Consider the following 26,537-nt stretch of genomic DNA (forward strand, 5'->3'; position numbering starts at 1 on the left):
CATTTAGTTTCAGAATCCTGTCCCAGGCATGCCCACAGAGCAAAAGATTACACATCATGAGGATCTGCAACATAATCATATTATATATACATAAATGTGTGTGATTATATATATAAATATAATGATTTCTATTAAGGCAATTTAATTGTTTTGAGCTTTGGTACAGGGCATTTCTGACCTATAAATGTATACACAGAATGCGATATGAAAGGTGGTGTATATATGAATACATAAATAAGCATAGAGAGGAATAAAAAGGATATGAAAGCATTGTCTTCTCCCATGAGCCAAACAACACTTATTTCTGAATGATGTGTTTGTACTTGTCTTTCTCGTCTCTCATCAGTTACCTACATCTGCTATCACGCTTTGGAGATATATATTGTTCTTCAACATAGTATTTTTTTGTAAGAGACAGCTCAGTCCTACTAAGCAGTCACACCTACTCAAATGACTCAAATGAAAGCAATATTTTTTATGATACAAGTGTTTGCCAGGGAACATCTGAGCACACTACCATTAAATTCTCATTTTAACTTCATATATTCTAGCAGCTTTTTCTTCTCTTGTGTTTGTATAATCTTCAATCTTCAGTTGTGAATTTTTTGTCTCACGTGATGAAAATACCTGCTGTGCTGCTATGTCTTTCAATAGGAACCATGTGGTAAAAGATCCTCCCCTGATCACAGGATAAGCATGTTAGTGCATCTCTCTTGTTATCTGACCAGGAATCTGCACAAGATTAACACATTCATCTTCTTACTAAAAACAAAGTCAACTTTTTCACCAAGGTACTTTAAACATTTCTGCATAATCCACAAGGCACCAGAACCAAGACTTCCCAACGAATGTGGTCTGATAACCTGTAAACATGGCCAAGTTGAATGGGTTGTATCTCACCTTACTAAGCAAGTGGACTTACTGATTTCCAGGTTAAGGTGCATAAAATAGCATCCTATTAAGAAGAAGGAAAGGTGGCAGAATTTAGTATTAAAGTGCACTAATCAAAACACACTCTAAATTAAACAATTATGGAATAAAAAGTAACATGTGTAAACTTTTAAGAGTTACTACGTGAATGGGTTAGCCCTGTGACAGGTGGGCAGGAGGGAGAGAGGTGGGAAAGAGTCCTCCATTGACCTACTGAATCATATGGTGAAGAACTTGCAAAATTAATTGATCTGAGTATCTACCACAGTTAGTCCAACTGTTGTCACAAACCTGCAGTCGCATGATGTCATGCAGCATCCATCTGTGAGCACAAATGCTACAATCAGTTTCTGTGCAAATCAGAACTCTAAGAAATGTGGTTTTCCACGCCAGCAAGAAACCACACAGAACAAAGGTAAGCTGTGCATGAAGGAGCTGCTCCAGGATCAGCAGTTCCAGAGCAGAGATGTGCTTAATCAACTGAAACACTTAAGCAGCAAAAAAACAAAGGTCTGAGACAGCACATCTAAATTTACAGCTTAAGTTTAATTTGACCCCATCACTATTTTCTGTTCTTTATTAAACAAAATTACACTGGAAATGGACATGTGAAAACTATAAAGAAAAGTATAAAAAGATCTTTGTCACTCTCCCTCTCTCTCCCCACTAAGTCCTCGCCTCATATGAATATACAGCTCTATTTTAAATTAATTTTCTGCCATTACAGAAGAGCTATGCAATTTTCTCAACAATGGTCTACAGCTTTTATAATACTGTTGTAAAGAAAGTCCATGTCTATTCTCTTGTTCAGCAAAAGATATAGTGAGAAGAGTATACTTTTAAAGTATGGCAGAAGCGTTCATGCCTGGTATTACTGGTTGAACTAGAGGATTTGTGTTTTCCTTAAAACAAAACAATGAAGCAATGATGCAGCATCATTCTTTTGTTTGAAGCTCTGAGGCAAACCTGCAGGACTTCTCTTGTTCATTTCTTCTTTTTCTGCCAACTCTACAAATATCCATGCGGCTTGAGAGAACTTTCTGCTCAAAACATGTATCGCCACTTCATTTGAAAATGTCAGTTGGTCCAACAGCTGAGTCCCCAGGTCCCCACAGGAATGGCAAAAGAATAATGTGGAGAATCACAAATTCTGGTAGCATTCCTCTTCTTCATGAACTTATAAGCAGGAGCTTTAGGAGAGTCTGGAATGCTAATTACTTAATGCAGTTGTTCCATAATTTCATTTCATTTCATAAAAAGCTCGTGTCAAGAAAAGAAGGCATACCTATTTAAGTATCTGTGTATTCAGGTCCCAGCCTCCATATAGAGGCACTTGCAAGCAACTGCCTTCTTCAAAGGTCCCAGGAGCATTCCATAAGAGAGGCAAGGAGCCTGCTGGGCCTTTACAGACTCAGATACCATCAGGTGTGGTGTTTTCTCTTTATGTCAGTTCATCTGTGGAGCGAATGACTGTGTAACAACATGCCTCTGTCTCTCCCCACACAGTTGCAAGACATCAGAACTGCTGTATCTCTGCTAGTCCACTGTGCCTAGACTGATACCGATTTTTTAAAAGTTCTTGAATTCTTCCTATAATGTGGAATGGCTTTGTGGTGGAGCCCTGCATGTACCACTTAAATGACAACTCCAGCTGGGCATTACTTTTTCTCCCTACAGGTCAGGTCAAGCTCTAGGCCATGTCCATTTATTCTTTAAAGAAATACATTAGGCACCCTCCAAAATAAGGTCTCCAATGTGTTAGGCACTGGAGGGACATGTAATCAGAATGCATCTGCCAGAAGACCTTGCTTATTTAAAATATAGCACTGAGCAAGATCAGCAACTGTATTAACAGAGTTAGCTACACTAAAAGGAAGGTGTATTAACGAAACCAACTTTTTACTATGAGCATAGAAGCGAATTTGTTCAATTATCTGTCATTGTTAAAACACAGCCATGAGTAGAGGGAAAACAATATGCGGCCAATGCTTGCTCCCGTGCTTACAGACATACATTAAACAATGGAGCAAAAATACTCAAACCGTCGATCTTGTATTTCTAAAGACCTGTTTTTTTTAAGACAAAATACTCCAGTAGTTCAAAATTTACTGGATGAAGGACAGAAAAGCAAGTAACATCCTGACTCTTCAATCTCATAGTTAGGGGACAGTATAGCCCTGAGATTCTGTTGCTGTGCCACGAATCATTCATGCATTTGCTGCAGAAGTCACTGAAACAAAATGCTCTTCCATGGCTCTTTCAGCAAGCCACATTCCCCGAGATCACACAAACGGCAGAGTGTGATGAGGCACAATCATTTGATGTATCGTCTACAGCCATGCATTCAGCTTCCACAAATCGACCCACTGAAGTCGCACAGTCCTGCTGTTGCTCTGCGATGTCTGGATTGTTCCCTGCAATATATTTCCTCATGTTCTCTGTAATGCAGGTCAACATTGCAAACAGAGTCATCCTCACCCATTGATTACTGTTCTATTTTATATATGGCACCAAATCTAACGCTCAATGGAAGCAGCATTAGTCATCCTCTGCCTGTAGCTAAGAGGTACTCAATACTTCGTGTCACATTAGCTGTTTTTTAACTTCACTCCACTGATCATGACTATATACCCCCTTAAGACTACATTTGGATGTCTGCTAAAACAGCTCATCTGAAATCAAATTGCACCCCTACTCTATTCTAATGTCTCTTGACCATAAAGATTGAGTTTTATTTGACATTTTGGTCTTAATTATGATTTATTAGGTGTGGGATGGTTAGACACTTTTTATCTCCATTAAATCTTAATGGCTACATTTTGCCTTTTCCTACTGAAAGAGTTCATGGAAATAAATGCAGTTAATGGACTCTGCTATTAAGTACATGTTGCTTGGAGATATAATAATGATACTTCAGAGTCTCTCCCACAATTTTCTATTAATATTAAGGAAATGCAAATTTCACAATCACATTTAAAGTCATTTTTGCTAGTCAAACTATTAAGGTTTAGTTTCAAGGTGGGAATTGTACTTAAAATTATCATCTCATGAATACCATGGAACATGATTATTTGTAATACTGCAGTCATTACTGATACAACACAAAGACTAAAATACAGCATATTAAGTTTCACTGTAACATTCAGTCCACATAAAAATGGACTTGAACCAATAAAATTAAGAACGTTTTCCTAAAAATGATGTAGTGAACAACTGCTTTTTTGCTAACCTATCTTTTACTAGTTGAAGGCCAAATTTTCAGTCAACTGTACACAATAGTAGAACTTCAGTCTAAGGAAAAAACAGTTGCTGACTATATCTTCTTTTACACTTTTTAACTTTTTTAAATTTTAAAATAACCATATGCTTGCATGACCTCTAACTCAAAATATAGTTTAGTACCAAGTAGGTTATTGAATTTCTTTGTATACATTTATTTAATTTAGTTCAAAATAGGAGAAACTGTCTAATCTGACCTCCATTTTACAAGCCACTCCATCTCTATGTTTTGTCCTGTAGCATTCCCAGTTAACATTTCCTTGTTTAAACTTTATCTTTCATAAAGGCATATAGTCTTGAGCTGAGGACAAGAAGCGATGGAGAATCAATATTTTTTCTGAACAAATTTCTCCCATTGCTAACTGTCTTCACTGTTGAAATTGAGCCTAATTTCTCATTTTCCAGTCACCGCTTGTGTCTTGCTCTATGAACCTCATATATAAAATTCAATTAGCTGAATTTTAAATTCCTAAACACAGAATTGTTTTTGAGTCTATCTCCTCTCCTTAAAAATGGATGAGAAAGAAAGAAAAATATCTCCTGAAAAGAAAACCAACAAAACCAAGATTAGGATCGCTTAATAGAAAAGAACTGAGATAAGGCTCTACCACAAATGTCAAGTGTCCGCATTTAAAAGCCCACAATACATCATTACATCATTCTGACAGGTTTAGTACTTACTGTAACAAATGATTGACTAAGGGTCCCCTGAAATGTTACGGGAAAAAAAAAGGAAAGTGTACGTATTATCAATCTTGAAGTTCTTTATGAACTTCAAGTAACAAAAAGTACCAGGAACTCAAGGAAGTGCTAGAGTTGCAATTTCAAAAGCACTGAAGTGCAAATCTCATTGACTTGAAATGTGGCTAATACCTATGCACTGATGTTTGTAATGTTTGAAAACATTACCAAAATAAATATTACAGTTCCCATTTTGCAGATGTAAAACTGAGCTGGAACAATTTCCTGATTCTGTATGAATAGCATTAGGTTCAGCCCACAGGGCAAAACAAAGTTTTCTGATCCCATATACTGCTCATGCCATTTAACAACACATACTTCAGAACAAACAAGGTCATTAAGATTCTAGCTCTATGCAGACTAATGGCAGATTTACTTCAGATTTGTTATAGTTACAAAAGGATAATAGAATAACATGGATTTTCCCTATTATGAGAGAAAAGTAAAGCACAAGTAGAAAAAACTAGAGTAGAGGTAATTTCTAACAAAATTTCAGTCCAGTACTTTTGAAGCTTTGATGTAGCTTTGATTTTTTAACTTTTTCAAATAAAAAGACAAACACATGAAATTCAATAATGTATATATTATGATGATTTTGTGAACAGCATGAGGAGCATCACAAACCAGAATAAAACTTGGTTTCTTTTGCACAAAGTCTTCCATGCATCCTGTGAGGAGATACTACATCCTTTGAGCGCTACTCTGTTTTTCTAAGCAATGGACAGATGAGCAAGGAAATTGAAACAATTAAAACCCAGGATTTAACTACCTTTTATTCTTTCTAAACTACATTTTTCTTTAATAAACTCAGCTCTTGTGCAGAAAGAGGTTCTCATTATATAGCATGTTTTCTGTTGCTCTGCTTTACATTTCTGTCTCTGGTAATTATTATCATCTAGGATATGGGACATAAATCTGAAATATTATCTAAACAGATACTAAAACAACAAAAAAGATCTTGAAAAAAAAATACTCTTTTTTCGCTTACCATGTTGAACACAGCCATAGTTAATATTATTGCAGTGGTTGTCAATGTAAGAGTGATCCGTGGCCAAGGACGGTTTGCAATTATTCCAGATGATTTCAGGATCCACAACAGTGAAGCTGATGCTTTCTTGCTACATTGCTAAGTGCAACAGGTTTAAAAAGAGAAAACAAATATAGTTTTAGTATATTTAATTACTATAAACAAGGGTAGAATTACAAAGGTTCAAGAATGTAGGCAGCATTAATCTTTCTAGTGGAAGACAGCAAACCCTGACTATCATCCACAAGCACACTCATGTTCACAGTTCACATAGGATGGACTTCACCCAGTAATTCTTTCACTGAATACAAAAGTTTGTGCCACAAACAGACAGTATTTTCAAAAGAATTCCCTCCTACTCCCCAGACAGCTATCAAATGATGGAGACTTCTCATTCTTTCCTACTTTAACATCAATGCTTCTAACAGCTAAAAGTAATCTTTGAAAAATTTACAGCATAGAATTGCAGAGATTACTTAGCTATGCTGAGAATTGCATTTATTGCCAAGGACTGCTTAACTGCTTGCCATATACCTGTACACTTTTGAACAGACTTCTGTAACTTCTGTACCAAAATTTCATGTAATAATTCTAAATTTCTTTGGTTTACAAGACTTTTGATCAATATTGCTCAAATTTGTTAATGTATTTTAAGCAATGAGGAATGAATTGGACTGATTTTGTACATTTCTTTAAAAAGCTATTTTTCTGCTTCCGTTAAAAAAAGAAAAAAGATTTTTATGTTCACTGGGCAAGTTTATTCCTAAGAAAAGTTCTGGAGAAAAATAAAGTATTTCAGGTAACGATATATCATTCAGCCAGTATGATTAGTCAATCGAGAGATTCCATTCTTCTAGCTGCTATTGCTAAAATTACACATATTGCTGCATCTGACCTGAAGAAAAATGTGAGTGCTGTTAGATTGCAACTCAAAAATGAAGTTGTAGATAGTTATTTCCACCTGTAAAACAGAAACACAGCAAAAGAACTCAGTGAAACATTTCCTGACAGGCTGCTCAGTGCAGAGCCCTGAGTTCTGCAGGGGAAGTACCACTGTGTGTTTGGTACATCTGTGTGCCCACCTGGTTTGTTACGTAGTTGACAGGTCTCTGGAATAGCAGAGAGAGCAGCCTACATAGGTTAAACCAGTGAAGCTAGTGAAAGGAAAATCTATGACGAAAACTTGGTTCACAATGAAAATTTTAAATTTTTGAGAAGAAATTTCTTGGAAAAAAAGAAAGAAAATACTATTGATTTTGTGTATGAGTTAACAGATTTGCTGAACTTTATTTCACAATTTGAGCGATCTAAATCCAGCCCATACAGCATACCACTGCTACGATTCAGTGCTGCAGAAAATTTAGGGAACAACTCCTGGTAGCAGAACTGGAATGGGGGGGTGATCGTTAAATTTAGGTTCCTAATAGCACTGTCAGATCTATGCAGGTTTGTTTTACTGATTCTGCCCTCACATCAAACACTTTTTGTAAATATTATGTCTCATTTTCATATTTCATAAGAAAATCGAGAATAAGATGAAAGGAAGAAAGTAATTATTTCTAGAAAGCATGCGAGAAGGGTAAAACATCATATCCCAGTAGCATTAGCTGCTCTGTTTATTCTAAGTGGAGCTGGCAGAATATGGTTCAGTGTTTATCATTTATGAACTAGAAATAATAGGTATTTGTAGTATGAAAGGTGACTAATGTATTACCTTTTCATCTGAACATGTTAAATCTGATATGACAGCTCAGCATGATAGTGACTAATAACTTATTTTGAATATTCAACTAATTAAAATGTATCCTGTGTTGTCTTTCCACACACAAAAACCTACTTCAGCATTTAATAAAATGAATGCCGTCTTTCTGAGTGAGAGCAAGGAATTGGTGCAAGAATTAATTGTGACAGCTGTGTCGTAGATGAAAGACAGTGTCGCAGGAGCTGTCACACTTCTCCTTCACATGCTAGCAGAGGTTAGAACATTTGACTGAAGACCTTTATTTACAGAAAGCCAGTGAATCATATTTTCTGTAGTTCTATTATTGTTCTTTTCATTCTGCATTCAAATACACCTGATTATTTTACTAACACTGATGTTGCAAAGAATGAAATCAAGAGAAACGAAAAGCCTCAGAATTCAGATTTTTTTTTTTTTCACAGAATTGTTTTCACTCAGACTTGGAAGAAGAGACCAAAGTTCAAATCCAAGGAACTGACTGACTGGTTAAGAGTGAATACACTAATCTAAAAGTGGAGAGGGGTGATTTTTGACAGAGACACAAGCTTATACTTTAAGTACTTTTTAATGGTCCTACTGCTGATTAAAAGAACTAAAAGACTTTTAAAATGAATACTGTAACACCAAACTTTTGAACTCTGTGGTGGAACCTTTAAATCTAAGCCAGGCATTTAGAATCCTACGAAATATTGTATACAACTCGTTTAACTAAAGCTAGAATCCTGCACAAAGTGCTAACAGCAAACAATAAAGTCAGTTTTGTACTTTTAATTTCACCATACTTTGGAGTGTTTATTATCCTTCACAAAGGGTCACACTAAAATGGCTGTGAGCTTCAATTCAACTATCACATTCAAAGGAAAGAACTGCATTGAGCCATATAAATATGCCTTTAGGCACTCAGAGTTCAGTGCTGGTACTTCCTGTGATATTTTTCTCATTCAGAAATGTATAGAGTCACTGTACTATATGCTATTTCAAGGTAAGACATTTTCAATCTCTCCTGTCAAAGCTTTTTTACTTCATATGAAATATTTAAAGAGCCACTGGCTTTGGAGAAAGAACAAACCTGAACAACTTTTTAAATACAGTGCCCAGGGCACTGAGGTAGAGGAAGGAGTTCTGAATGGTACATTCTACTACCTGGAGTATTTGCTTATTAACCCATCCCTACACAGTCGAAAAGTAGAAATATCCTTTAGGACAGTGAGTGGAAACCCTGAAGTTCTTACAACAAGGCTCAGAAATGCTCTCCATGGCTCCACAGCACTTGCATTCCTGGAGACACAGGGTACATCTACATTAGCGATTTAGGGTGCACAAATGGTTCTTCTTTGGTGTGGTGTCTTCCACTCATGTTTGGGAGACTTCCAGTGAGCACTGATGGACACCATGGGTATGCCCAAAGCAGGTTCCCTCCAGGTGGAGCTTTGGGGTCATGGAGCACTGGAGGCAAGCACCAGGCTGTCAATGACAGCATCCCACTGTCAGCGTGGAACCAGGCCCTCCAGCATTTAGCTCTCTGTGCATGTACTGCTCATACCAAGTACAGGTAACTGGTACAAACTTCAACGCTAATAAAGAGGCAGTGGGAATGTATGGTCCTTGAATCACATAATCCTGGAACCGTGAAGGATTGTAGCAAATCAAGTCCCATCCTTCCCTCTTAGCATCACACCAGGGGCCCATCTATCATCAAAAGGATGGGATGTGACTCAGTTCAACCTCTCCAGTTTGCTGGCTAGGATATTTCCCAGAGAAGTCTGAACATAGTACCTTACTTAATGATGATGGATTTGCCATTGCAGTGCCTGTGCTAGAGATTCATCAAAATGACTTCTAGGTTTGGTGACTCTCTTTCATGGATTCTGCTGTAGCTGCCAAAGTGCCTCTCTGGGTTTTCCCTGCCTTCCCCCATCATAGTCTTTAATCTTAATTTACAAGCAAAGACTTAACTATTGAATAGTGGAACTTAAGGGCCTCGATCTTTCATTTCTATCTGCGTAAGAGAAACATTCACTTCAGAGGTAAGGTTCCAGGTTGAGAAAATAATTTCCAGGTAGTGCTTGGGCTGATATTCCTGTCCTTGCAGACAGGAATAATCTTCTAAATATCTTGAGCGTACACAGTCTCTCTGACTGTTAAGTACCAGGGCCAATTGCTTTAGAGTAAAATACAGAAACTAAAGATTTTGTATTACTCTTTATACAGGGGTGTGGTGTAATGCAGCCAATAAACAACATGCTCTCTTCTAGCAGAGACAGTGCTGCTCACATACTGGTTGCACTTTGTTAAATGCTCTTGTGACCTCAAATCAGATCATTTTTATTAATTGTGGAGCCAATTATTTTCCGATGTTTTATTGGCATTGCGTTATGCTAATTCTATGGTCCAATGGCACATTTAAGAGAGATTATAAACATGTTCAGATGTTCTCCCTTGTCAGATGAAGTAGGTAAATAGTTTTGCAGGATATAAATGTATGTAACAAAAAGCCATTCCACATTAACAGAAAATAACTAGCAGAAAGATTATGTGGTACCAATTAAGCGAATGCAAGTAATACAAACAATTTTTTGAGGAAGTACTTGAACCATTACACAAAGAGCATCTGCCTGAAACTAACTAGCTATTTGGCAGGGCTATATCAGCTACCACAGAGATCTTTGCCTTACTTCCTTTGTGCATTTCTCCAATGGATTGAATTACATTTTCCAATACATCATTCAGGTAATGAGGTCTCTGCTTCCCTGCATTCACATCAGGAGGTAAAACACATTAAACAGTTACTAGGTCTCATGCATTTTGCACTCACTCTTTGAACTCGACTTTTCTATACTTCAAGGAGAAGAGACACAGTACACTTATGAGCTAAAGTACAGTCACTGTCCTCTATCTATAGAATTTGGAAAGGCAGCCTCTCAAGGAAAATGGAAAGCAAACATTCAAAAATATTAAAAAAAGAATATCCTACATTTTAACTATGAAAATATATGCCAAAAAGGGTCTTTAAGACTAAAGATACTAACAATCTTAAGATTTAACTTAAGATTTAACTCTGAATATGGTGATCATATCCCCCCCCCCCCCCCCCCCCCAAAAAAAAAAAAGGAAAAAAAAAGAAGATGCATAGGGACAAAGAAGTAATTATAATGTAAAAGGTACAAATCCATTTCATGTTTCAGGACTTATGCCAATTTTAGCTAGCATTTATGAAGTTTTAACATCTATGGACAAACAGTTTCTGTGAGAATTCTCAGACCTTGCAGCACTCAGTCAGTTTTCCCAAGATCGATACTGGCTTGTATGTATAAAAGACATGATCTGCAGTTCTGTAACCTTGTTATTTGTGCTACCACTGTACCACACTGTTTGATGGGAACATTTCTATTCTTATTTAATCACCGATATTATCACTCCATAACAGACTGAGCTGGACTGTGCTGCAGTGCTGCTGAACAGTAAAATCAACTAATAATAAACTCAAAGTGAAAGACTGAGCAAAAATCTCTTCTTATAATATTGTAATTAAATTCTGGAAGAATTTAATTTAAATAGTAATTTTAGCATTACAGGGTGGATTTTTTTTTTCATTTACCTACGAAATTAAAATCAAACAGACGAGCTTGTTCAAAGTTGATTTTTGCATGCCTTACTCTGCAGTGATGACAGTCATTCACGATCCATAGAGACTGAGAGGGTGAAGTGTCAAAGTATTGAGACAAGTGTATAACATAGTGACAGCCAGATGTCCCAACATGAACTCAGATTTTGCTGGTCTTGCCAGCACTACAGGTCCCACTCTACAAATCTTTCAACAGCCATAAAAATATTTGACTACTGCTGCAAGTTCAAGAGAAGCTGTGGATGCCCCATCCCTGGAGGTGTTCAAGACCAGGCTGGATGAGGCTTTGAGCAACCTGGTCTGGCAGGAGGTGTCCCTGCCTATGGCAGGGGGGTTTGAACTGGGTGATCTTTAAGGTCCCTTCCAACCCAAACCACTCAGTGATTCTAGAGTAGAGGAGTATGGAATGAAGGTGAGGTTTTGGGAGGGGGGAGGAAAAGTGTGGCTTTATCATCTGTCATTGTTTCTTACTACTTTTTTTTTTAATTTATTTAGCAATAAATTAAACTCATTTTCCCCAAGTCAATACTGTTTTGTTGAGAACAGTAATTGGTAAAATATCTCCCTACCTTTATCTTGATACACAAGCTGTTTTATCCTATTTTCTCCCCCATCCCACTGAGAAGGTAGAATGAGCAAGCAGCTGGGTGGCTGCCTGACCCTTTGCTGGGGCTATACCATCACAGTTCATTTGTTACAGTCAGTCAGGACCAGAAAACTCTGTTCTTTTTTTGTGCATTTTAAAAAGAGATACATTTGGCAATTCTAAACTGTAATTATGTGCAGGTGTGTATACACAAAAACACATCTACATTTAGATTATGCTTTCTGGAAGGGAATCCAAAATGTACCCCTTAAGAAAAAGATATGTGAAAAACTCAAACTGGAAAAAAAGAAAAAAGAAGAAAAAAAAGAAAAACAAGTCAGGATTAGGACGATAAAGTTTGATTCTCTAAACACTGACAGTAGAATGCTGAAGCCCAGATATTTATACTTGTTGGCTTGGCAATGTCATGCTTTTCCTTCTAGAAAGAAAGCATTTACAATTGTGGGTCAGATACTGCAATGGAAATGGTACTGAAACATAATATAGGATGAGACTGAGGTTAAAGCTGCAAAACAATACTTGGATTTTGCTACGAAAGAAGAGATCTCACAAAGAGGAGAGGAAAGATAAACCTACTAACTCTTCTGTCAGTAGTTTCTGCTTCTCATCCATCACCTTACAGAGCTCTGTCCATGCTAGCGAAGGAAAGACAGTGCAGCAACTATGGTCATAGCTTACTCGCTGAAAGGCTTCTTAGCATAGCTTCTGCATTAGAGCAGCTGAACTCATAAAGACATAAATAGCTTCTCTTCAAGGTATTTAGGTTACAACATAGCATCTTACAAGTCAACACGAATGCAATAGGTCTCAATTTCTGAGAAGTATATGAGACATAAGGAAAAAAAGCATTGAAAGTAAGTGCTAGATATTATTCAAGTGGCAGGAATCCTCAACTCTGAATTGGTAAATCTGCTTAGCCATCTATTTAATAGCAGAAAAAATATGTTTGCATTCCTCCTATGCTACATTAATTGATCAACTCTCCAGGAGAGTTTACATCTCAATACTCCATGATACCCGTTCACAGACACCTTTTCATCCTATACAAAAAAGACTGGCTTTCCCATGAAGGATTTTTTTCCCCATTTCATTATTCCACAGCATTATTCTTGACTCCATCATTTTCCTGTTATGTCAATAACAAATAGTTTTCATGTAATGTCATGCTTGATTGCTAACTTTTGCTATTAAGTAATAACAATACCTCTAGGACCTCACTCCAAGGATTTAAAAATGTTTAAAAATACTGATGCATTTATACCTCAGAATAATTCCTGAGCAGTGGCGCTATCCCTACCTTATAGGAAAGACAACTGAAATGCAGATTAATTACATTTTTTTAAAAAAACATTTCTTGGTTAATTACAAGCCTCACAAGGGGAAGAGGAAGAAATTATAAAATCCTGCATCCTCTGTTTCTTGCTTCACCTGCCAGGCCACCTTTCATTACTATTTTACTACATGGTGACATAATTGTCTTTCCCACGTACATGTTTGCTTTTATATAAAAGTTCTTCCCCTCAGCTTTATCCATGGGAACTTGTGAAAAATGCAAAGATGGTGAAGAAGAACTGGGGATTAGCTGCACCAGAGCGTTTACAGATAGCAGCAACGCATATCCCTTTAGTTACCTGGAGGGTGGAAAGCTGAATCTTTCATTTTACTGCCTCTGGTAACATGGATCACAATGACAAAACCAATGGCACAAGACTTTTGCTTTCCAGTGTTTGACAACCCTCACCATAAGAAAGTTTCCTCTTGTGTTCAGGTGTGTTTTAATTTGTGCACATTGCCTCTTGCCCTGCCAGTGGACACTACCACCATCAGGTATTTAGACAGATCACCTCCAAGATTGCTCTCCTCCGGGCTCTAAAACCGTGTAACATTTCTAATTTAAGGCTCAGTACATCAGTTTAGTATACTGCTATTTAACTGCAGTCAATAGCTGGATACAAAATAGAAACTGTATTTCATTTTGACTCATTTGTCTGAGGTTTGTGGAAATAATTCAGTGCTCTGTTTCAAAAGGTTAAAAAAATGGAAAAAAGCAGAAAGGTTTTCTGTTGTGATGTAGTAAGTCATTTACATGACACAGTAAGAATAGTTGCAAGTAAGAGATAAACTGACCTTAAAAAAAATAAGCAAACAGTGCGTAATTATGGAACACTTTATAAACAAGTATACAAATAGATTTATTCTCGATTATACGCCAAATCTTGAATTCTCAAACTAAGCATTTTAATATGCTCGCTATATGGTTCACTAATAGGCATTAAAATAACACCTGTATCACTCAAGAGCAAAATCAGTATTTTACTACAAAAATCCTATAAATCAGATTAAATCATTACTGTGAAATACTCTCTAAGCTCAGAAAATACAATACTGCAATACTTTAAAATAAACAAATAATGCAGTCCCCAAAATTAAAGCATTTAAAAGACAGGTCAGCTCCTGCAAGCACAATAGCAAAAAAATTTCGAAAAGGAAACCAATAAAATGATAACGTAGACCTTCCAGAAGATTCAACATCATGGGGAGAAAAGATAACTACTGCACCGGCATTTTCTGTTTTTCAAATAAATGAGTACATTTTACAGTAAGCTAGCATGGACAAAACAATGTCCTTAGAGACATGAGGGTGCAAGTCTTTCTCAATAAATTGGTATTCTATAAAGGCAGAGTGACTTGGGAAAATCTGGAGATGTCATTTAAAAGAAGCTACAAACTACTGGATTAGTTTTCCTTCAATACCTACCAAAAGCTGTCCAGCAAAGCAGATAAACAAAATGAAGGAAAGCAAGAGAAATGCAGCCCCAAATGAAATTCCAAGAATAGATGTTCTACAAGAAATAAGAAAACACGTATTAATTTCTTGGTTACACATTTGTAGCATGACCTTTCTTTGTTTATAATGCAGATAATGATACAAAAAAATAGCATGCACAAGTTGCAATTTTCAAATATGAAAACCAAAGAAAAACAATTTCAATTCTTACTAGAATGACAGGCCTTTTTCCTGCCATTTTTGATCCCACACATGTAAAAAAAGAGCTGTCAAAACACCACTGAGTTTTGTTTTGTTTTTATTTTTATTTTTTCCTCAAGGAATACTTGTTTTGGTGTTATCTCTAACTTTGCAAAATTATTATCATAGCTAGATACTAATTTTCATACAAATAATTTAAATGGCAGAGTGCATTAACAGCACAAAGGTTGTTTTTTATTTGTTTGCTTTTAAAAGGCTCTGTTTAAGAACCTTACTGCTGCATTTTTTGTTGTTGATTTCATAACAATAAGAGCCTGCTAGATTTATAAAATAATTTTGTCGTGGTAGTGTACCTTTCCCTTAAAGGTAGGAAAAGCAATGGCAGGGAGCAATGATGTCCAGTTTTCAGTGTCTTGTAGCTAGAACCTGTGGCATTTGTCTTATCTGTGATACTGCAGTCTCTCTGTCAGCAAGGTCCCTAATTTCATGAATGGGTAGAAATTTAACACCTCTGAGAACTCCATTTTGTATCAAATTTGACTGGCTGGCCAGTCAATTCTGAAGTATCAGAGGACAGGCAGCATGATAGGAAGGAAGACTAAACACCATGAAGAAAAGAAAAAAGAACAGATTTAAAATAATAATAATAATAAATCACAATCAAATAAAACAACTGAATAATCTACATGCTTCCTGAAATCATCCTTTCTCAGCATTCTAAATAATTCTTTTCTTATATACTATAAACAGAAAAGTCTAGCCAAAACAGCATCTAGCCAAAATAGTGCCAGGACTCAGTAAACAGAAAAAGGGATGCAGAAACAATCTGTGCATGCGTGCATGCTGCAGATGTGGCAATCTCTCTATATGAATACCACAGCAGAGCGTAAGTGCTCCACCAGGAACTATATGAGAGCTACTTAGCATGGCTGCCTAGGGAAAGATGCAGTCGGACCTAATTACATTTAATGCATGCCAAGAGGAGATGAGAAGCTCTAGATCAACTGGGTTGTTCAAGGAAAAGAACCAGACATTGTCATGAAGCCCCTCACCTGAGTGTCTGCTTTCAGCTTTAACCACAGATTTGGCATTTTTGCAAAATTTAAAAATATATCTCATCTACTTTTAGCCCCAGCAAATATCTTATTTTAGCAAACATTATTTTTGCTAGAAATATTGGCATGATGATTTTGAAATAAACTTTATATTCCTTGCTTTTTCCACAAATATAATAAATACATTTTAAGTTAGCTCCCCTATAAACCTATGATTCAGAGTTAAAATAAAATAATAAATAAAAGGATACATCTGAGTTCTTTAGAAATGACATGAATTCAAATATATATATTTTAGAAACTGTAATACTAAAAATTTAGGAGTAGAACTCCATGGATCAATTTCCTTGGATTATGTACAAATATTGGAAAAAAAAATTGATCTGTTTTAACAATGCTGTTATAGAAACTATTTTTGGAAAAAAAAAAAAAAAGAGTAACTTCACAAACCAATTTGACGCTTTATTGCTGTCATTAAAAGCAATTTATAAGCTTCCCTGACAATCCTACAGAGAACCTTTTATATGCTAAGTATTCACCAATTTTTGGGTTAATGTGAACAGCTGGTGAATAACAAACTGGCAGTTCACGACATATATTCACCTTGAAATTATGTTTCCTTTAGAAATTATTTGAAAATCATTATTGCTTTTGAATACATGTTATTATGAGAATTTTGAATACATGTTATGAGAATTTCTCATCAAGACTAAGACATTAAGTTGTACATCAACATACATAAAACTAGTTTCTTTCTACCCTTAGGAATTTAAAACCCAGCAAGCAACAGAAGAGGTGAAAGAAAATGAATACAGTTAACAGGCAGTCTTTTTTATATGTGCATAAAAAAGCACTCCTCATTATATCTGTCCTTCAGTAAGATGCAGGTAAATGTTCCTGCATTTCAAACTATTGCTATACTTTCTCTGACGCAAAGGATACTGGAAAGGAAGTTGCACACCTTAAGAAGTGATTCAGCCCAAGAATAGGCTTCTGAGTTAAGTTTGGAGTGCATCCTTGTAGAAGACATGAAGGTGTTACTGAGAGAAACTCAAGAGCAAAGGAAATAAAATGAACACGTAAGCTTATGCAGAGTACTTAATCCTGGGGCAACAGACAAGAACAAAAGTCTTTGCAGCTGTTTTAAATGGATTGTCACTGGTTGATGTTAGCAGGGTGGCACAAGAAAAAGAATCACGTGGCAAGGTGAACCAGACTTAATTATTGGGACAAAGAAAAGGACTGAGGATAGGGAAAAGGAAAAATGGTGGCTTAGAATCCAGAGAGGTGAGTACAAGGAAAAAATAGTTGTAAGCTTTTTTGCTCCCCACACCCCCTTCTTTTCTGGGAACAGCAGGACTTGTGTTTCAGTTGGGCTGAACTGAAAGAGTTCATGTTGCTCCTAGAAGGAGTGACATGGGATGAAGATGTTATAATGGGAAGCAAAACACTAAAAATTAAGTGCCCGCATAAATAAGCCTATATTCAGGAAGTGCACCAACATGCACTTACTTTTTCTCACTGGAAAATTACAAAAACAGTACAGGTTTTAACAGTAAACTAATCTTGCCTTTATTGTGCAGAGTCATCATATGAAATCACCAAATGCATTGCATTGACAGATGTAGGTGAACTACTTTGTCAGAAGAGTACTTGGGATCCCATAAGTCAGTTAATTTTTCACCTGCTTCTTCCTATGCTCCAATGAATGCCCTCATTTCTGAAAGCGCTGTTCTCTACACCTTGCTGGAACCCTGATGGGACAAGCCTTGACAATAACCTACTGCGGGACAGAGTCTAAAATTGGGGAAATAACAGAAGACCTTCCAAGGCTTTAGATAGTTCCAAGTCTAAGTAATTCATTATCTTTCCATATTTTTCTGGTTTCATCAGTACAAATCTGTTTTGAATAATTAATTTTTATGAGGCAGTATGAGATTGGAAAAAAATGTAATTACACATACTTATCTCTCTTATTGGTAACATTTTTATTGAAAAATAAAGATTCATTATGAAGATACTGAAAAATTGAGAAGAGAATGTATTCTTTCTACACTTCTGTAACTTTCAGGAAAATATGTGACCTATTCTACATGAACCTTAACAGGACAAAACAAATTTCCTTAGCTTCCCCTGAATTTAAAATTCATGTTTTCAACTGTTTGACCATAAATTCTCTTGTGGTGATAGAATCATAATGAAGCAATTACAAATGACAATTATACAAGACAGTAATGATTTCAGACTTTTTTGGTGTCTAAGAGTAGCCATTTCTTTTTTGATTTGGCTGATGCCATTGATGCATTCAATGACTATGCAGACTAACTGCATGGCAGTTTCTTTATTAATAAAAAATCATGTAAGTGAACTTCAGGGTTTTTTTGTTTGGTTGTTTTTGGTTTTGTTTTTTTAATCAGATACAGCAGAAATAGCCAGTGATGGTGTCTTTTTTTTCTTTTTCTTTTATAATGTCTCAAATTTTACACATCTGCCTTCTGATGAAGATTTTAAGTACCTCCTTTTCTCTCGAGAAATTCACTTGTGTCTGATTGGAAATACCATATTAAGGCCTAACCATCTTCCAGGGCTAGAACAAAGTGACTGTTAGCTTGGCATGATTCAGGACAAAGGGACATAATTTCTTGAAAATAGCAACTTGGAAAGAACCTTAAATGTTGCCCCAAACAAAATCCCTACCCAAATAGCACAATAAGTATCTCCTAGTCAATAGAAATGTATTTTAATCAGTTTAGCAGTCTGAATTTCAAAAAACAACACCATCAATTTCACGTCAGTTGACTTTTTCTCTTAATAAAGAAGGTGGTATTCTTGTGAATTAACAGAGAGAATTTCTGTCACCTGATAAGCAAAGGAGGCTAAAAAGCCACCAAAGGCCTGTTCTGAGGAAATGTAATGATCAAGATCTGAGGTCACTGTAACATCATAATAAAGGCTCGTTACAACACTTTTTAACCCAAGACACTGTTTACTTGCTTAAATTTACATTTACTACTTTTTGTAAAGTTTTTTTATGAAAACACCACATCAGTTTCTAGGCCCCAGGAAAAATAAAACATTAATAATTTCAGCCTTCCAATAAATGTCTCATGATCTTGGAGATATTACTCATGTATTTGCAACCTGCTGGATGTAACTCACTATAAAGTATCTCCAAATCAACTTTAAAGCAGCAGGTGGTGTACCTGCACAGAAATCAATAATATAACACTGCTGCAAAACCAGATTAATGGAATAGTGGATCGATAAAACCCAATGACAGATGCAGTTTTTCTCTCTGTCTTCATTAAATCACCATTTAAAAATTCTGAGAATTTTTAGAAGAAAAAGGCTGAACAGAACGTTAAACTATAATGTATGGTGTTCTTTTTTGTCGTTGTTTGTTTTTGTTTGTTTGTTTGTTTGCTTGGTTGTTCGCTTTTTTTCTCCTTCCTGGAAGGAAATTATGTTTGTAACACTCAAGTCCATTTGATTTAAGTTACTTTTGTGATAACTGTGTAAAACATTTTTTTTCAATTGAAGAACCCCAAATTGCCACAAGAGTTGCTAACTGCCTAGCATTTGTTCCTGGTGTTAATATTGCTTCTTAATTACAAACGAGTAGATAGCCACATGAGTTCCTGGTTTACAGCTGTGCAATAATGCAGAAAAAAAGGTCTACATCTAATTTTTATAGGATTTTTAAAATAAACGTTGAAACGTTGAAAGTAGGAAAAAACGCGAGTGTTATTTTTATTACACTATGGAATGCTTTCATAAGACAATAAATAAATACACTCCAATAAGCAAATCAGGTAAAATTATAATATACTGAAGATAATTTACTTTCCAAAAATACACTTATGTACACCAGTGATTTTTCCGCTTTTTTTTTTTTAATTTGCAATGCCCCCAGAGTTTTTCCGCAGAGTTGCAGACGTCCGTATAATACCTTGCTTTTCTGAGTTCCATTTCTTTGTCTTTTAAATTAACTCACAGAGCCCTTAAAGCTGAACACCATTTGTGTTGGTAATATCTAATTTTACACTCTCGCTTTTACAGTTTAATAAGCAGACCTATGAAGGGACCAAAATTAATTTACATTTTGGTAATGAAAATAATAAATCATATGTATATTTTGCCCTGATGTTAAAAAGATATCATGTAATATGCTTTTACAAGTTGGAGGACACTTTCCTTAGTCGAATATAGTTCCCAAGTGTTCACTAATTTCAAGTATCTGATACATTTTAATGAGCTACACAATTGGTTCAAGAGACTTAATAAGGATATAGTAAAATGAGCATCTAACTATATATATGAAATGTTATAAAGCTGAATTCATTTTCATGACTGAAATCAAAACATAAAAACTGTCCTAAGTCATAATGTTGGAAGGCACTATTTAGATCCAAGTTGTATAATTTTTGTTGTATCACTAATGAAGAAGTTCCCCACGTAAATTCCTGTACTAATCAAAATACAGTAAGAGTTTGTAAAATACGTTCACTATGCAAAAGGACAAATGAAATTAGTCATCAACTTTAATTTCATATTTTGTGGTAACGATGCCTTAAGTCAGACTGAAGCATGTGCAGGATACTGCTGAACTCTCGTGTCTCCGAGACATTAGAAACTAGTTGGGAAAACCTTTGCAAAGAAAACGCTATAGCATCTGAAGAGAAGTCTGTAAAACTTTATACATGTTATTAAATAAGTCTGCAGTATGAGAAGTCAATTTATAATGACCTAACAGTTCCTTTTGGCTTTGAATTCACATGTAAGTACTACAACACAAGACTAATCAATCAACTGATGTTATAAAAATTACTCCCAAAAGCACTACATAGGAGAAAATACTAGGTCTGAAGAAATACTGTATCACAGAGAATATGCAGTATTGGCTTTGGAAGCAATTGCTATAAAACTAATATCAACTGCCCATTATGTAAACAATCAACAGCAAAATTCCATTTTAAGAAGTCTAATAATATCTTATTTATTGGAACTGTCTTCAATTTTTCTCAGACTTTCTAGAATATGCACAGATAGAAAGAACAGCTGATTTATATGTGCAAGTATAAAGTAGCTCACAATTTTTCCCATCATCTCATACAAATAAATTCTGATGGCAATAATTATTCCATCAATTGTTAAATTTAGTTTTAAAAAGAGACATTTTATAAATAGTAATGCAGTTTGTATGCAGAATGGAGCAGTATCATCACAGTAATATGTTAAACACAACTAATTAATCACAGCTCCAGTTCTGCAATCCAATTCATCCCCCCTTTAAGTCCAATACTCACACTTATTTTATATATAGTTGTGGTCTCACAAACTTATAGTTTGTTTTACATTTTTTGCACATATGAATTTCATTACTCTCATGATCACACGTTTTTAAATGCAAAGAGAAAAACTAAAATCAGCAAAGATTTGACACCAACATTTGGGCACCAAGCTATGACAGTGTTTAAAATTAGAAACAAGCATAACATTGAACATGGCCTAAAATCCTCAACTTTCTCTGTGCAACTTCATTTCCATGAATTGACCTCTGTCACCTGACAATTCAAAAATGTTTTACTTACTTATACATATATGTATATAATATAATATATATTATATATATTTTTACTTTAATAACCAAATAAACATAGGAATGAATACATGTTAAATACCACTTACTTTGGCAATACCAGAATCTGTACAACAAAAATGCAGAAGAATATGAGACAGGCACAAGTCACATAATACTTAAATGCAGGCAGAGTAGTTGCTCTATACTGGAAAAAGAATGAGTAAATGTTAAGAACATAATTTCCAAAGCAGATAAAACATCACCCAACTGAAACTCCAGTTTAAAGATGCACATATGCATAAGCTGATTTTAGCAACAGTAAATTTCACGTTGTTCAATGACTATCATATCCACTTACACAGGGGCAAGGACTACCATGCATAGTAGTGAATCCTCTCATCTCTTGAAGGACAGCTTAAATAGCCATGTGAAATGGTTTGGTCTTGCCCCTGCTCAGAACAGGATTACCTCAAATTCATCATAAAAATTTTCAATAAAAAATAAAAGTGAAAGCACTTTTATTTTTAAGAATGGCTGACCATGCTTACACAATTTCTCAGTCGCTAATTCTCCAAATTGTTTTTCATTTATTAGTAAATATGAATGGGCTGAAGCAGTTGTAAGAAACTGCAACTGTCATTTATACAGGAAACTTCTGAGAACATGAAGCAACAAAGTGTAAACTGCTACAGATTTGTATAACATTTATTTTTCCAACAGCAGAGCTAGCAATCATACTGATACTTACTGAGCTTATGTTATTACTTCAATGAAAATATTTTATCTCTGTGTTAAAAGGCCTTATGTGTCCACTGATACTAGTAAACACTTGATATCATTGGGAGAGAGTCAGTTTAATGTTTTGTCATGACACCAAAAAAAAAACTATTTATGAATCTCTAATTAGCCTGTCTGGAAACATAAGAATTAACCAATGAAATATTTATTAGAAGAGTTGAGTTGTTCTGTTATTTGAGACAGATAAGTCTAAGATTGAAACCAACAAAGTACTCAAAATGACCAAAGCACTGGGTCTAGTGAAGTTACTTACCCTACTGAAGTTTTTCCAAAGTCTAAGAGTTCAGGATTTGATTATTTAAAAAAAAAAAAACGTATCAAAGATTATTTTCACAAACTGCTCAACACACAAACCTTATAAAATAGAAAGTGCGTGAGCTGTGCTTTCTAACTGCAAGCACGCAGCTGTGTCTTTGTGCTTAGTGCCAAGTTGTGCCCTTCAGACTGGCACATTGAACTTTATATGAACATGAAGAAGTTCAGGTTAGTAACCCAACAGCTCTTCTTCAGTTTTGAATTCTGTGAGAAATTAAAAGTAATTCTTGCTATATACCTAACTGAATTCCAAGGCACCAATATGACTATGCTTGATGCTTGCAGCAAGCTTTGTTGTTCCTTCTATTGAGTATGTTTGTTATATCATGGTCTCTTCCAACAGTATTGGACCTTGAGTTGCTGCTAAAATCTCAAAAAATTCCAACACACTTGTAAACTCATTTCACACTTCTCCAGACATTTCCCAACAAAGTCAGGCAACTCACTCCTTAGGTTAAATAATTATTTTTCTTTATTACCTTGCTGTACTTTCAGGTCCTGCAGGGCCTGAAAAGTTGCTGTTTAAATCAAAATCAAGCTTCCTACTGAGTTCTTTAAAGTCAAGATTGGACTAGTGAGTCATTAAAGGCAGTGAAGAAAGATCTTAAAAAGCCATATCTGAAAAGAACAATTAGTTCTGTGTCACACCATAGCATTCTACAGTCAAAAAGAGTTTAGACTCCTACAGGGAGCATTTATACAGCCAAATAACTCAGCTCCCTGATTTTCTCCCAAGTCCTGATTCCCTCATTGTCTAAAGTGGTTTGCTCTCAAGTTCTACTTCAGAATTAATCAGTTAGTACTGTCCACATTGAAATCTGAATGCGCTCCCAGGCACATCTTTGATCCATTCAGTGCACTCTCTAAACACCGGGTGAGACCATACCAGGCCTTGCCTCTTCTCTCTTATGCCACCTCTACACAGCCTCAACAAGCCTAGAAAGTTTTATCACCGTAAGGCATTGCCAAGGTCATACAACACACGCCTTTGGCAGCCTGCCATAAGAACTCTATTCTGCTGAGCTGTGAGAACAAGAAAATTATTTCAGATGCTTTGAACTGAAAGACACCTGCAAAAATGATTTATTTTGTCTTTGGAACATATGTAGGACCCAGAGGATGCTTGCACCTATGTTATGTAGTATAAATGCAGTATGGCAATGCTTCCCCTACCACGTTCTTATCAGGTTCACTCATTTATACAGCCAGATGTGATCAAACTAACCTCTTCCCTGAGGGACATCGTAACTGCTTAGCTATCTGCTGTCCTATGCTTATTGAGAAGGGGAAAAATGGAACTCTCTAGTCTTCCTGCTGAAGATGTGTCAGCATGTTGAAACACACTCAAGCTCCACAAGGCCATAAGACAACAAGAAGAAAAGACCTGACTTCCTAGGCCAGGGGTCACAATAGTAACCTAAAATGGAGGAAACTTTCATTTTGATCATTACTTCAAGGACTGCAAACAGTACCATTTACCTCACCTGCACATACGTCTCAAACATGTTTTATAAAACGTATTAGTCATAAGAACGTTTAGTGTGTTGCATCCAAGGCAGCTAGGCATTTTTCTTAAATAACATTTACAGTATTGTTTTCCTGAAATGACTGTGAGCATCAAGTACGTATGAAGAAAACTAATGATAAACTGAAATTATTGCAAGACGATCATTACCAGGGGTGGAGTCTTCGAGACATGGCAAAAGGAAAAAAATAGAAACGGTGGAGTTTGATAAATGAGTTTTGAGTATGTAGGTAATGGAACATAAGAATTTTTTGCTCCAGTTACACCACATCTGGATCACCAAACCTCCTCCCATTCTGAAAAATTCAAGAAATTCTAGTGAACTGCAGAACACTACCAAAATTGCCCTGCAACATGAAAGCAGTGTATAATATCATACTCAAAACATTTCTACTGCAAATGAGGTAGAATATTAATTGTAAGTTTTAAGCGTTTCTCATTGCAGGGGAGGTGCTGTGGCCATGGCTTTGTATTACAAAAGCAAGGTATACAGGCCTCACTTAGGATCAGGCAAAGAAGGAATCCATTGTGAACTTGCAGTGAAAATAACTTACTTCTTTTTCCAGAGTCTTATTGTAGAAAAGAAGTGATATTCTTTGAATGTCTTCAGATTTAAGCCACTGCCTAGTAAAGAAAAGGAAATATAAAACATCATAACTGATAGAAGAATGAAGTAGTCCTGCCTTTTTATATTACTGAAATGCAGTAAAACAAGAAAATAACTTTGAAGAAAGCAAGTTCTTTTGTCTTGCAACTTACATGGTGAATTGCACTGAGAATAGAAAAGGATACTACAAATCTCCACTCCATTTCAATTTCTATTGTTAATGTACATATTAAACAAAAGTTCAGATGAGCCATTTTTCTGTGTATCATTCCCAAAGACAATCAAGGGAGACATTAACATGATATAATTCTCACACTGACATTCCACTCATGTCCAAAATACCATAGTACTACAATGCACAGAAGAGAACCTGAGATAAAATGAAATCCTTCACAAGTTACCTATAAAAAGGATATTGTTACAATATGGAAGAATGGCAGGCAAATTATACTCCTATTCGAAAATAAAAATTAAAAATCATTATTAAAGAAAGGTGGAGTGATTTTGTCTTTGAGCTGTATTAGTCTATGGATTATGACCATGTACTCTAGAGGCAGATTTTGACCTTTTTACTGATTATAAGGACTTCTTCCCTGCTCAAAGATGAGAAATACAGAATAGAACAAGTACTTGCAGTGAAATGACAAACCTATTTTAAAAGGAGTGAATCTTGACAAAAGCTTCATATAACTTTTAGAAAATCAAACGTTCTAATATGAAAGTCCACATTTATTTTAATGGACACTTGAAAAGAAACAGAATATTAAAATTTCAAGAGGATACATTGCTTGAACCTCAAGGGGACTAGACAAACTTGAGAAAACTATTTAAACACACTACTTCTGTGAACTTATAATATTTGAGCTTGAACACTAATAGCCGGGCTTGAGATTTTTTTGCAACCTTTCCAGAAATAACTTTAAACTAGACTGTAAGCTAGTACTGTAGCTAATGCCTTCTAAATAAAAGGGAATGTCTCAATTGAGAGACTGCAATGCAAATAAATAGCAGCATTGAACCACAATGGAAAATATCCTAAATTAGAATCTCAGGAGAACAGAAGTGGAGAAAGTGGGGTGTAAGCTATTAGCTTATTGTGAATTCTAAAATATTTGTTTCCTTGCCTGGGAAACTCCTTCTGTTCCTATGCAATCAGTTTCAATATAAAAAGGTGAAAACATCTTCAGTACTAGATATGCTTAATTCAAAAATATATTTTCCAGTTTGATCTGAAATGGCTCACATTTATGTCTGATTGTAGCTAGGATTCTGAGAAGAAACAGGTAGGACAGGCGGCTGTACATTTAGCAACATTTTGTTGGGGTCCAGCTGTAATCTTCTGCAGAAAAAAAAATCAGCCAAATGTTTTTGGTAAACTATGAAAATTAAGTGCAGATCTTCTATTTATTTATAAAAATTGAACAAAAAGTAGCCCCTTTCTCCAAATTGTTAACTAATTTTGCTTTTTTTCTTAAGGTATCTGATAGGCAGATTGATTTGCACATTACTAAAACGTTCTGTCTGCAGAGCTGCTCGCAAAGGCCTAATCTGGTCTGTACATGTTTGATCACACGTGAAGTCACTAATGCCATTTAGAGTAAATGCTGCCTCATATTCCCCATTATAAGCTCACATTTTCAGGAACTTTTAGTCCTAAAAAGCTCAGTAGAACCATACTGGTTTTACCTCTACTAAAGTAGTTATAGGAATTTCCAAG

The 26,537-nt window shown here is 35.6% G+C and overlaps 1 protein-coding gene across 4 annotated transcripts in view; it reads right to left on the bottom strand.

Moving 5' to 3' along the window:
- Nucleotides 1-26,537, bottom strand: part of ADCY2 (adenylate cyclase 2) — a 216,387-nt gene that overhangs the window by 41,409 nt on the left and 148,441 nt on the right. For all 4 annotated transcript variants that reach the window (XM_035552763.2, XM_035552764.2, XM_035552766.2 and 1 more), the window contains exons 13-16: nt 24,768-24,837; nt 21,683-21,780; nt 14,709-14,793; nt 5,939-6,076 (exon numbers count right to left, since the gene is read on the bottom strand). In XM_035552763.2, coding sequence (XP_035408656.1) covers nt 5,939-6,076; nt 14,709-14,793; nt 21,683-21,780; nt 24,768-24,837 — 391 coding nt within the window. The remainder of the gene's footprint in view (nt 1-5,938; nt 6,077-14,708; nt 14,794-21,682; nt 21,781-24,767; nt 24,838-26,537) is intronic.

Source organism: Cygnus atratus, chromosome 2 (assembly GCF_013377495.2).
Source record: "Cygnus atratus isolate AKBS03 ecotype Queensland, Australia chromosome 2, CAtr_DNAZoo_HiC_assembly, whole genome shotgun sequence".
In the NCBI taxonomy this organism is placed as follows: domain Eukaryota; kingdom Metazoa; phylum Chordata; class Aves; order Anseriformes; family Anatidae; genus Cygnus; species Cygnus atratus.